Below are 12735 nucleotides of genomic sequence, written 5' to 3' on the forward strand. Positions count from 1 at the left end.
TGGGTCGCCCCGCCCCCGCCAGGGGAGGAGCTAATAAGGACCCCCCCCCGGGCTGCAGAAGGCCCCGCCCAGGAACAGGGTCGAGGAGGCGTGGCCACACTGCCGGCGGAAGTGGAGCCCTCCGCGAGGGCGCAGGGCCGCCCGGCACGGGCGAGAAAACTGGACTGTAGGGTTGGGCCGAGCCAGTGATGGGTACGCGAGCGAACGGTGCAAAGCTGCATGCAGACGCGCGTGGCACCGAGGACGTGGCGCAGCAGCGGCGGGGAGAGAAGGCGCCCGGCAGCCGGGCCGTCCGCGCAGGTGCCCAAGGGGCGGGGCGGGCCAAGGGTGGAAGCCTTACGCGGCTGGAGGGCGGGGGGGAGGGAGGGCCAGCGTGGGATGCGCGCGCACCTTTGGCGCCCTGGTTCCGCCCCGCCCACGGGGGAGGGGCTCGCTGAGGCTCCGCCCACACGCCTCGCCTGAGGCAGGTCAGCTCAGCCCAGGAGCCCGCCCCCGCCGGTTAAATGAGCCGGCGGGGCGCAACCCCCGGAAACAATCGGGAATTCCGGGGCTTTGAGCAGGGTGTTCGACGGCAGCGAGGCGCAGGTAACGTAGTGGCTAGGCGCCGCGCCAGCGGATGAGCGCGCTGTGCCGCGAGGCCGTTTCATTTGCCATGCTTGGGAGCGGGGCAAAATCGGGAGGGTTTAACCGATCCCGATGTCCCTTGCATCCCTCCATTGGCCTTCTGAGGAGGCTGGGACCCTGAGAGGGGCGGCGACTCGCCGGCGTCTCCCAGCTTGGCAGGAGGAGCGCTGGAGCTGCACTCCGTCATCAGCACGGTCTAACGTGCTCCAGCTCATTGTGGAGTTTCCGCTTGAGTGTGGGGTGAGATGGTCCTGGGCAGGTTGTGCAGTGTTCCAGCAGCTTTACTTGGCCCCGCAGAATTGAGGCTCTAGCTGGAATCCACTGGTACTTTGAGTAATTCTGTAAAGTACGCCGTGAAATAAAGCCGCCTGGATAGTGTGGTGGGAGCCCAGAGCCTGCGGTTTTCTAAGCCCCCAACCATCCTGTTCCCCGGCCATTCGGTGAGTGGTTTCAATAATCAGGCTTCATTGGGTGAGACCCCAAAGGACTCCTCCAGAAAGTGGCCAACTTCCCCATGCTCTTCTCTTCTCCTGTTTTGTCAACGAGCCTTTCTTTAAGCAGAGAGCATCATGGCAGAGCAGGTGGCCCTGAGCCGGACCCAGGTTTGCGGGATCCTTCGGGAAGAGCTGTACCAGGGCAATGCCTTCCATCAATCCGATACACATATCTTCATCATCATGGGTGCATCGGTGAGTCTCCCCCAGGCCCCACACCTTAAAAACCAAGCTCAGGGTTTGACGTTGCCTCGGCTCCCTTCCTGCTGGGTGCCTGGGCTTTCCCAGCTGATTGCCTTGGGGCCCCAGGGGCTCTGCTCAGTTGGGCTCTCCCTCTTGGTCCTGCCTGTGCACCACTATCATCCCAGCACCACCCAGTATACATGCACTGCCAGGCTGTTCTGAAATCTGTGCGTGGTCATTGACCGTAGACCCGTGTCCTGGAGCTGGGGGGCTTTAGAGACTGTTGGACTTCTTTCTCCACAGGGAAAACTGCAAACAGGGCAGGCTATTCATTCTGTATCTTTTTCAAACCTGTTTGTGACGTGGTATATGTAACACAGTCAGTGAGTTCCAAAGGCAGGATCTGAGGCCCGAGCTCCGCCTTGGCTGTCTCTATAGCAAGTTCCCTGGGAACAAACACTCGACCTTCCTTTGAATACCATGTCATTACCCCAACTTCCAAGGCCTGCTGAGGAGCTATGACCTGCCCCACCCCACCCCGTTATTTAGCCTGTGGAGCTATCATTTTATTCTAAAGATCAAAGGGTAGAAGCAAACACAGAGTTATAGCACATGGACTGTATGTGATTGGGGTTGGGGGGACAGGAGAGGGAGGGTGGGTCCTAGTGGAGCCATGACCCCGGGACTAAAGCGCTCTGCCGGTGTGCTGTGTGGGAACGAGATCTGCTGGGCGGCAAGACGAGCTGCCAGGGTTTTGTCTCCAACTTAAAAGCAGTCTCACTTCGTTTTTACCCTAAGCATGACCAAGAACGTGCTAACCATCCTGTGACCATTTCTGCCAGTAACTTGCCGTATAATCTTAAGGAAGAATTGCACCCAAACTAGCTAGCTCTTGACAGGGTAGGCGTTGTCTCTCTGCCCCTTCCATGTCAGGGTCCCCGTAACTCTTTGTTCATGTATCATAAGGTGCTGCTGAGCTCTGCAGAGCCTGTTGCCTGCCAGCTTTTGTGATTCTTGATCAGAATTCAGCAAAGGAGAGCAGGAAGCAGGAGGCAGTGCTGGGTGTGGGAGTAGGGCTCTGCCAGAGGGACGGGGGGAGAGAAGGTGGGCCACCCGAAGCACTGTCCTCTGACTCCATAACTCCTAGGGTAGGGGGGACCCAGGGACATGGGGTGGGGGGGAGCAGGCTTAGTCTCTACCTTGGCCCCAGCATGTTTTCCTTAGAGGAGCCAAACCTGTGTTGGCCACAAACTCTCACACCTAGGACTCTGACTGTTAGGCAGGCCCTGGTCCAAGAAACAGGTTGGAGGAGAAAGTTACTCAGGATTATTCCTCCTCCTTCCCCCACCCCTGTACCAGGCTATGATAGGAAGCTCCACCAGCGGGTCCCAGGCCACAAGAAATGGCTTAGGACTCCAGGCTCTCAACTCTTAGATGCTTTGTTGAGAGCACCCAAGCTTGCTGTATGACTGGCAAGTGTCTTTCGTTCTCTGCACCTCAAGTGTTTCTGCGGAGCAAATGAGGGCTTTTGAAACAAATGTCAAGGGACTTCGGGCTGAGCTGATTCTGTGACTGCTCACTGCCTTCGCCTGTGGCCAGCTTGGGGTTGAGCAACTCTTCTTTGCAATTGGTAGGGTTCCCCTTTGCTCTCCTCTGCTCCGAAAGTGACAACCAGATGCTTCCAGAGCAGCAATGGGAAGTGCTACTACAGCAGAGTGGGGTGGGGGAGGACCCCTTGTCCTGGGTTATTTGCTCAAGGGGACTGGGGCCAGGTAGGTGGGCCTCCCATGCTCAGGCAGCATCTAGAACAGCTCCCGCTATCCAGCCTCCGATGCCTGCTCCCTCCTTATAAGAGGCAGGCAGAGTGGTGCTGAGGGCGCACTCTCCCAGAACCTGCTCTTCTGGGAAACCAGCAAGTTCACTGCTCATTCATCCAACAAACAGTGATCAAGTACCTTCTCTACAGTATAGTGAGCACCGGCCCTGCCTTCCCCGTGTGATCTGTGTGCTGGGGGGAAGGGACCCAAGGAGAGTTAGTAGCCCCATCAGAGCTCCTAGTGGCACATGTGACAGAAAACACAAACGGGCCCTTGTGTCCCCAGCCACCTCCAGCACACAGGTCCCATGAGGAGGGCCTGCAGAGCCAGGGTCAGGGAGTGTTCCATGCAAAGAGAAGAACAGACACAGAGCCCCCAGTGGCGGATGCCCCAGGGCAAGCTGAACCCACATGGCCATCCTCTGCCCCTTCCTCCTTCCTCACCTGCTTACCCAACCTTTGCTCTCACGCCCAGCTTCCTTCCTGAGAGCATCCTGATGGCGGCTCACAGTTACCCAATAGGCTTTGAGCTGCTCTCTGTTCCTCCCATGTGGCCACTTACTCCCTTCTCAGGACTCCCACCCCCAGCCAGGAAGGGAGTGGAGATACTAACTGTCCCTGTCTGGAGAGCTCTGGAATGAAAAAAACCAGTTTCTCCTTACAGACCAGTGTTGGGGAGAGGGGAACCTTGGGCCTGGCAGATCATGTCCTCCCCCACCTGATAGGACCTCGGACAGGCTAGAGGACTCTCCCCCACAGGGGATGGAGGAAGGAGCGGAGGAGCGGGGAGAGAACAGGACAGGGAGTCTGCGTGGGCAGGATTGGCTCACTCCAGGGTTCTCAGCAAGCCCTTCACCTCTCTGGACCTGAGTCTCCCCACGTGGACCATAAGGACCATGGACTTGATGGGTGTTCGGGCCTTATCCCAACATGTGCCTAGGCAAGGGGTTCCCTGGTAGTCCTGGCCCCTCTCTCTTTTGGGGACATTTCTGGGCTGTTTCTCCCCCTGGGGTTGGTAAGATTCTTGCTGTGTCATGATGACCTTGGCACTTCCCCAAAGGCCTGATGATTCATGAGCCCCAGGGTGGAGGAGGGATCCTACCTCAGCAGCCCCCAGGTTCTATCTCCCCAGTTCCCAGGAACCAGCTGGGCGCCAGCGAGGGCCCAGGCTCCACCCCACGAGGACAGGCAGATCCTTGACCCAGGTGACCCTTGGGGACCGGGGATGGCCCATCCCTCTCAGGCCTCCAGCTGGCAGCCGGCCTGTGAAGCTCTGCGCTGCGCCCTCCACTCTCAGATCCTCACGCAAAGATGTCGGCAGTGGTTTGGGCTTATAAAACTAGACACTGAGGTCAAACCTAGGTGGCAATAGGCAAGTGGTTTGCCCCAACTGGGACAGATATTGGTAGCTGGAGGTCTTAGTGAGGTCCTGCTTCTCCTGCTAAAGTCACCACATGTCCCCGGCAGCTCTTTCCTCACTGTGGTCCTCAGACAAAAATGAGGGCGTTGGGAAAGACAAGAAGCCTCCAACTCGCATCTCCCCGAGAGACCCTGTCATCGCCCCCACGCACGGTGTGCTTCGGTTTGGTCGGTGTCTTCCCTTGTTCATTCTTGCAAAGGAGTGTGATCTAGGCTGGCGGGGAGGGCAGGCCACCTCACTTCCCCGTGAGGAGAGCAGCCAGCAGGACCCCACCACCGTTCCAGGTCATACCTCACCTCTCCCTTGAACGGACGTGGAGCCCAGCAGGCCTCCGGTTGCTGGGTCTGAGCTGAACAAGGCAAGCAGGTTCTGTCGGAAGTTAATCCCAAGGGGAGCCGCAAGAGCAAACAGCCTGGGGTGTTGGGCACTGTGACTCAGCAGACAGGAGACTAGTCCCCTACTACCAGGCCACTGCCCACAGCCTGTCCCAATTCCTCTCAGCCCATTGGAATTTGATCGTAAACAAACATTACCTGCCGCAGGGAAGGTTGGGCGGTATTTGCGGGCCGTGCTTCTGCTTCTCCCGGAGCACGGAGCACTCAGGGCTGAAGTTACCTGAGCAGGGTCTCCCTCCAGTCCCGCGGACGGGAGAAGCCAGAGGCGGGTACTGACGATTGGTGGTGAGGAGTGCCGTAGTAGGGCCCTTGGCTGGGGGTTGGAGTCGGACCATGAAGGACCAGTGAGAGCAGCCCTCCGAAGGTGGCGTTACAACAGAGACCCGCTCCAGAATGCTTGGGAGATCAGTTGTGAACAGTTAGCAGATGTGAGCAGGGACACCAACACAGGGAACCCTGGTTTGGGAAGCACCCGCTTTGGGAGTTTGGGGTCCCAGTGGAGGCTGGAGATGACCAGTAGACACTTGACTATGTGGGTTCAATGCTCACTAAAGTCTGGGCAGGGACACACACGTGGAGGGGTCCACATGCAGGTCCTCACCTAAAGCCCCAGGGGGACATCAGGTCACCCAAAGAGACTTGAGGTGGAACAAAGAACAGGAGGAAACGCAAGCATTCAAGGCACAGGGCGCCCCTGAGCCTATACCCGCCCCCACCCAGAGGAGGGATTTCCTGCCCAGGAGCCCCCTGGGTGCCTTCCTAACAGCTTATCTCTGGGGGGATTGAGCCAGATCGAAATTTCTTTGGTTCTGGTCATGTGGCTTCCGTTTTGCGGGTTCATAACTTCATAGAAATGAACTTATCCAATGGTTACGTGACTTCTAAAAGGTAATTTTGCATTGAATTTTCAGGTCCTTATCCCTGGAGTTCATTTTTCTGCCTACGGCAAGTCCAGTCCACCCCAGCCTGGCTTATTCTCTCCCCACTGATTAACAAGACTCAGTGGAGCGTGAGTTTGTGCCCCAGGCCCATCCCACGCTCTAATTACAGGGTGGGCAGATGAAAGGGCGCTCTGCTCTTCTGTTCTTCAGAAGCCTGTAACCACTCTTTCCCCTTCCTCTTCCACCTGGAGTAGAGAATTCCTTTGTCAGGTTCCAAAATTAAAGCATATTGGGATGGCTCACATCCACACAGTTGACACAGCAGTGCAACACAGAGCGCCTTGGTGGCTCTATTGGTTGAGCGGCCGACTCTTGATTTTGGCTCAGGTCATGATCTCAGGGTCGAGAGATCCAGTCCGACATCGGGCTCCGTGCTGGGCTCTGAGTCAGCCTCAGAATGGAGTTCCCTGTTTCTGGCATTTTGGTAGAATCCGCCGGTGAAACGTTCTAGCGCCAGGGTCAGTGTTGGCGTTGCCTTGGTGGAAAGGTTTCCGTAATGACCATTGCCCACTTAGGTCCCTGTCTCTGTTTTGGTGGATTGGACTTTTCTAGAAATTTGGTCCATTTCATCTAAGCTGTCAGACATGGCACAGGGTTGTTCATAAAATCCCCTTCTGTGTTTTCCTGATTGTACTTTTGTCCTGTTGCTCTCCTAATTTTTGGTACCTTTTAAAAAAGTAGTCTTGCCCCAGAGGGTTGCTTGTTTTTATTAGTCTTTTTCAAACACCAGCTTTTGGCTTTCTTGATATTTTCTTTTGGTTTCCCTGCCTTGTAATTTGCTTGGCTTTAAAATTCTACTCTTTTGTCTGACTTCTAAAATCAGGCCCTGAGCTCATTAGTCCCGAGTTAAGGGCAGCATCTCAGGCCACATCCCATAGGTGTTGCTACTTCTGTTGCCATTCAGTTCTAGAGTTTTCAGGTTTTCTTCAGCCTGTGGGCTGTTCAGAAGCGGGCCGTTGGCCTGGGTGTGGTTCCACTTGCTTGCACTATGACCAGAGATTGTGGTCTGTGTGATCGCAGGGCAGGCTGGGTGGTCGAGGTACCTCCTGGCATGAGGTCCCTTCCCCTCAGGGTGCCTACTGAAATACATGGGCGCCGTCAGCTCAGGGTCAGGGTAAAGGGCTAGCACAGGCTCCAATCCGAGTTCCTCTTGCTATACATACAGGGGCAAGATAGGTATGCTTGCGGCTGAGTGGTGACCCTGAGCAAGTGCCCAGGTTGAAAGGGAGGAGACCATGTAGGTCATGCCCCCAGCTTCTCCTGACCATGCCTGTTCCCTCTGCCGCAGGGCGACCTGGCCAAGAAGAAGATCTACCCCACCATCTGGTAAGCATGTCCCCCCACTGTCCTACTGTCCCCAGCCCTCCCCACCCTCCCCGTCCTGGCCACAGCCATGCCGTGCCCTCAGGTGGCTGTTCCGGGATGGCCTTCTGCCCGAAGACACCTTCATCGTGGGCTATGCCCGCTCCCGCCTCACAGTGGCTGACATCCGGAAACAGAGCGAGCCCTTCTTCAAAGTGAGTGGCTTCTGGGGGTCTCCAGGAGGGACAGGCCCACCTCCCATCCCATCCCAGGAAGCCCTTCCCTCCTCCCACTCCTGCTCTCTGCTTTTTCTTCCCTGGGACAGGCCCCCTTCTTCCCTGCCATGGTGGAGAGGCAGGGCCACTTTAGGAAAACAGCTTAGAGCCCCTTCTGCCCTAGCACTTCTCGTCCTTGCCTTCCCCGGGGCAGCCCTGCCACACCTGCTCCTGCAGCTGCTCTGATGACAGAAGTAGTGTAGGGCGAGGTGCAGGTACCCTGCCAGCCTGAGACCCCTGTTTCCCAACTCCTCTCCGACCTGGACACACCGGGTCCTCCCTGCTGTGCCACACACACACACACACACACACACACACACACACACACCCCGGTCTGGGGCCAGGAGCTGAAAACGTGTCTTCAGGACAAAAATCTTACACATCTGCCTCTTTCCAACACACCGTAGTTTGGTGTCATGACTTCGGAGAGAGCTCTCTGTCCATTGTGTTTCTGCCAGGTCACAGTTTCCTGAAATCTAACTTCTGTGTCAGGGCATGAGGCCCCCAGAAGTGACTACAGGCTGTGGGCCCAGCCTGGGACTGCTGGGCCCTGTCTCCTGCAGTGTTGTGCTGCCTCGGCCTTCCCCTGTAGGTGTGCAAAGCTGACAAGATGGGGGTGAACCCAGTGTGGAGCTAGGATGACTGACTTCTGAGGGAGCCCACCAGGGCTATGGGATGAGAGAGGGAGGGCCGGGGAGGGGCCAGTGTCCCTGTATCCATCTTTCTCAGGCCACACCAGAGGAGAAGCCCAAGCTGGAGGAGTTCTTTGCCCGCAACTCCTATGTGGCTGGCCAGTATGACGACACGGCCTCCTACGAGCGCCTCAACAGCCACATGAATGCCCTCCACCAGGGGCCACAGACCAACCGCCTCTTTTACCTGGCCTTGCCCCCCACAGTCTACGAAGCGGTCACCAAGAACATCCACGAGACCTGCATGAGCCAGACGTAAGGCTTGTCTTTTGCCCTCGCTGCCTCCTAGGTGTACCCTGTCGTGGTCTGGCCTGCCCTGGCAGTTGTCCAGAATCCCTGGGGCAAACTAGTCTACCGTGTCTGAAAAAGATGGTGACCCCTGTTTGTTCGCTACATGAGTTAGCTTTCCAAAGAAGAAAGTAGGGTGTAAATACAGGAGCTTTCTAATAGCATTTACCAAAAATGCTACCGCACTTGTTTACCTTGGAAATCCTCCTGATGACCCTCCTGGCCCATAGAAATCCGACTTTCCCTGGCAGCTGTTCCTGCGAGGACCACAAGGTGGCAGTGTTGCTCCATGAAACTCCTGCTGCTGGTCGCTTGTTCTCTGGTTTCTCAGTTTCCCTAGAGCCCTTTCGTGACCATAAGGTGGTGGTATTGCTCCACAAAAAGTTTGCTTTCTGTTGCGCCCTGGCTCTGCCAGTCTGTCTTTCTGTCAAAGACAAGGTCATCTGTTTCACTTTGTTGTCGTTTTGAACACAAAGTACCACATTAACTGTCCATGGGGAATAGCAAAGAAAGGGATCTTTTTCCATTTTAAAATTTGCAGAGGCAGCTGTGCCCGTGACATGCCCTCCCCCAGTGTGGGGCCCATTCTAGTGACCAGTGGGTCGGGCAGGAAGGCTTCTGAGGAAGTTTTCAGTGTGGCATTGAAGGCTAGGGAGGACAGGAGGTGTCCTCGGGTCTGGGGACTCTGTGCCAAGGTGGGGCAGAAGGGCCCATCCGGCAGAGCTTTGCCAGTCACCTAACAATGCAAACCAGGAGGAAGGGCTCTGCGTCTTCTTGAGGAGGGAGACCTAGGGAAAGACGAGGTTCTGGCCCCTGCTGCCCAGGGAGTGTGTGGGGTGACGCAGCTCCGGGTTCCCACAGAGGCTGGAACCGTGTCATTGTGGAGAAGCCCTTCGGGAGGGACCTGCAGAGCTCCGACAGGCTGTCCAACCACATCTCTTCCTTGTTCCGTGAGGACCAGATCTACCGCATCGACCACTACCTGGGCAAGGAGATGGTCCAGAACCTCATGGTGCTGAGGTGCGGCCAGGCCTGGGCAACGGGGTAGAGGGGGACTGGGTCTGGGGTGGGCCCACAAGGATACAGGGCCACCCTACCCCTCCTGCAGGTTTGCCAACAGGATCTTCGGCCCCATCTGGAACCGGGACAACATTGCCTGTGTCATCCTCACTTTCAAGGAGCCCTTTGGCACTGAGGGCCGTGGGGGTTACTTCGATGAATTTGGGATCATCCGGTGAGAGCCTGTCTCCCCTTCCTGGGAGGTCAGCACAGGCAAGGGGTGCAGTCCTGCCGTTCTGCAGGGTCACCCCTTCCCTGTTCTGGGGGGCTCTTCCCACCCCAAGATTCAAATTCACGAGTGGGTGTCTGAGTGGTCAGTGGTGGCTGTGAAGGGAGGAGTCACTGTCTCTTTCCTTGCCTGAGGGGACCTCAAGGGGTAGATATGGGTTCAGAAAACAAGTCTCATAGCTTATTGCTTAAAAGCCCTATTTGAGGTGCTGAGTCCCCAGAACCTGGCTGACAGGGAGGGGGCAGAGGTGAGCCCCCTCCTTGCACCTTCCTCCCTGCCCAAATGCCCCCAAGCCAAGTTCCACCTGCTTCTCCCTCTGCAGGGACGTGATGCAGAACCACCTCCTGCAGATGCTCTGTCTGGTGGCCATGGAGAAGCCCGCCTCCACAGACTCGGACGACGTCCGTGACGAGAAGGTGGGTGGAGGTGCCCCCTCCTGGTCCCTGCAGCCAGGACTGGCAGTGCCTGTTGTGTCCCCCAGGCAGACCATTGCCTGTCCTTCAGAAGAAAATGAGGGTGGCTCCAGGTGGTCCCAGGGAGCCCTTGGGTTGGAGGGCCACGGCCATGCCCTCAGCAGGCTGAACAAAGCTGACTGCACACCTCCTGCCTGTACTGACCAGTCACACCTCCGGGAAGCCCACCCGGCTAGGTCCCATGGCTTCCTCCTCACACCTACTGCCCTCTGTCCCACGCATGGCCCTCCATCCCCTTACCCAAGGAGCCCCTCTCTCCCGGTTTTCTCCCAGGTCAAGGTGTTAAAATGTATCTCAGAGGTGCAAGCAGATAACGTGGTCCTGGGCCAGTATGTGGGGAACCCCAGCGGAGAGGGGGAGTCCACCAAAGGGTACCTGGATGACCCCACAGTACCCCGTGGGTCCACCACTGCGACCTTTGCAGCCGTCGTCCTTTATGTGGAGAACGAGAGGTGGGACGGTAGGTGACGCCTCAGGGACTGGCAGGCAGGGCCGCCAAAACCGCGCGGAGCCCTTGTCCCCAGAGCCCGACCCAGCAGGAGTGGCACCCAGCCACCGCACGCACCCTGTCGTGCTCGCGCCCACGCTCCCTCCCCTGCTCCCTCAGCCCTGCGCTGGTGGGGCAGGTCCTGAAGCCAGCTGTGCCCCCACCAGGGGTGCCCTTCATCCTGCGCTGCGGGAAAGCACTGAACGAGCGCAAGGCCGAGGTGCGGCTGCAGTTCCGCGACGTGGCCGGCGACATCTTCCAGCAGCAGTGCAAGCGCAATGAGCTGGTGATCCGCGTGCAGCCCAACGAGGCCGTGTACACCAAGATGATGACCAAGAAACCCGGCATGTTCTTCAACCCTGAGGAGTCCGAGCTCGACCTGACGTACGGCAACAGATACAAGGTGGGCACTTGGCCCGGGGGGGCGGTGGCTGGGGGGCTCTGCGTGCACAGGCAGCCTCAGCAAGAGCCCTCCTGCTCTAGAACGTGAAGCTCCCCGATGCCTACGAGCGCCTCATCCTGGACGTCTTCTGCGGGAACCAGATGCACTTCGTGCGCAGGTAAGGGGTGCCCCATGCACCGCGTGTGCGCTGGGGCTGAGCTGGGCTCCAGGTGATGGGGCTGCCTTCTCCCTCCCTCGCCCCCTCCCTGCCCCCAGAAACCCCCCAAAGCCACACTGTGTCCCTTCAGTGACGAGCTCCGGGAAGCCTGGCGGATCTTTACGCCGCTGTTGCACAAGATTGAGCGTGAGAAGCTCCAGCCTATCCCTTATGTTTACGGCAGGTAAGGGGCCCAGCAGGGAGGGAAGGATGGGGCTGTGCGGGGGTGGCACCGGAGCCCACGGGCTCCCTCACGTCTCCCTCTGCCTGTCACTCTCCCAGCCGAGGCCCCGCGGAGGCAGATGAGCTGATGAAGAGAGTGGGCTTCCAGTACGAGGGCACCTACAAGTGGGTGAACCCCCACAAGCTCTGAGCCCTGAGCCCCAGGTCCCAACCCCACCCCCCTTGGCCCTGTCTGTCTTTGTTCCTCCCACTTGCCTGCCACCCCAACCCCACATCGAGAGGGCTTCAGGACCATAGGCCTTAGCCTCACATTCCTGGCCCCCGGCCACCCCGGGCCTAGCTACATTCCGCAACCACCAAGCACTCGAGACTCGCGCTGTGACCATCTCTAGCTGCCACTGGCCCTTCCTGAGCCAGCTTCTGTCCACTGGACTGAGCCCCAGCAGAAGGAAGTAGAGTGGCTTTTCCACGTGTCCTGGGCTCCTCCACCTAGGACAGGAGTGAGGGATGACGGAGGGGACAGTGGGTGGGTGTCCATGGGCCAGTGGCCACCCCACACTCCTGCTGGCTATGAGCAAGGTCCTCAGAACTGGGGGGAAGGAGTCAAGCGCTTTCACACCAGTCTCAGTGCCACTCAACATTCCTGGTCACCCGCTGGAAGGGACCTCCGTGCTGCCCAGCAGTCCCTGGTGTCTTGGGCCCCCTGAATGCCCCTCTGCCCCCCCCCAGTTCTCCCCATTACCCCAACTGTGCACTCCATGGCCCACCCACCTCAATGCACCTACAGGGGGCCCCCTCGCCACTGGAAAAGCAGAAACGGCCAGCGACGCACCCCATCTCAGCCCCTGCCATTAAATCCACAAACACACCCGCCTGCTCCCTGCTTGTTTCCTTCCTGCCACCTGTACCTGTGGAGGAGGGCACCTGCGCCTGAGGCCAGTCCGGCCAGTGGAGGGCCCTCGGCCACCTGACTCCCTGACTACCCAGCCCTCACCTGGTTCTCATCACCCATGTCCCTCCCCAGCATGGGCTTGGCAGTCTGGGCCTTGTTCACCCCTGACCCCACGTCTAGTCATGACTGATCCCTGCACCACAGCTGCCTCCTGAGAGCCCCCACACACACACGTCTGTGCTCTTCACTCTGCCCCGCTCTGTGGGACTTCATCACCAGACCACATAGGGGTACGAAATTGGGTCACATTCCTTTTTACATGGGCCTCCTCCGCCCTGACCCTGTCCCTGCCGTAGTGAGGTCACGTCACAGAATCACTGAGG

General features: G+C 58.1%; 2 protein-coding genes across 4 annotated transcripts in view; both read left to right on the forward strand.

The window, feature by feature from the left end:
• Positions 1-93: 93 nt before the first annotated feature.
• G6PD (glucose-6-phosphate dehydrogenase) lies at positions 94-12328 on the forward strand. 3 transcript variants are annotated; one of them, XM_040626694.1, is made up of 13 exons: positions 94-300; positions 1186-1313; positions 7162-7199; positions 7282-7390; positions 8180-8397; positions 9292-9450; positions 9539-9664; positions 10041-10134; positions 10465-10651; positions 10846-11081; positions 11162-11238; positions 11369-11461; positions 11560-12328. In XM_040626694.1, exons 1-13 carry the CDS (start codon positions 189-191, stop codon positions 11648-11650), a joined length of 1668 nt encoding a protein of 555 aa, XP_040482628.1. In that variant the 5' UTR covers positions 94-188; the 3' UTR covers positions 11651-12328. The 3 variants fall into 3 exon arrangements, with proteins under 3 accessions (XP_040482628.1, XP_040482633.1, XP_040482635.1); XM_040626699.1 differs by lacking the exon at positions 94-300 and adding an exon at positions 452-585; XM_040626701.1 differs by lacking the exon at positions 94-300 and adding an exon at positions 1042-1064.
• The window catches only part of LOC121101892 (glucose-6-phosphate 1-dehydrogenase-like), a 2504-nt gene continuing 2004 nt past the window's right edge, over positions 12236-12735 (forward strand). The window contains exon 1 of the mRNA XM_040626520.1: positions 12236-12279. Coding sequence (XP_040482454.1) covers positions 12236-12279 — 44 coding nt within the window. The remainder of the gene's footprint in view (positions 12280-12735) is intronic.

The sequence above is a fragment of the Ursus maritimus genome, assembly GCF_017311325.1.
Source record: "Ursus maritimus isolate PB19 chromosome X unlocalized genomic scaffold, ASM1731132v1 scaffold_X1, whole genome shotgun sequence".
Taxonomy (NCBI): Eukaryota; Metazoa; Chordata; class Mammalia; order Carnivora; family Ursidae; genus Ursus; species Ursus maritimus.

Bases quoted from the DNA above. Each gene is read 5' to 3' on its own strand.
- G6PD (XM_040626694.1), top strand. From the start codon at position 189: ATGGGTACGCGAGCGAACGGTGCAAAGCTGCATGCAGACGCGCGTGGC. The intron at 301-1,185 runs GTGCCCAAGGGG...TTCTTTAAGCAG, and splicing joins CAGCCGGGCCGTCCGCGCAG to AGAGCATCATGGCAGAGCAG. The intron at 7,391-8,179 runs GTGAGTGGCTTC...CATCTTTCTCAG, and splicing joins AGAGCGAGCCCTTCTTCAAA to GCCACACCAGAGGAGAAGCC.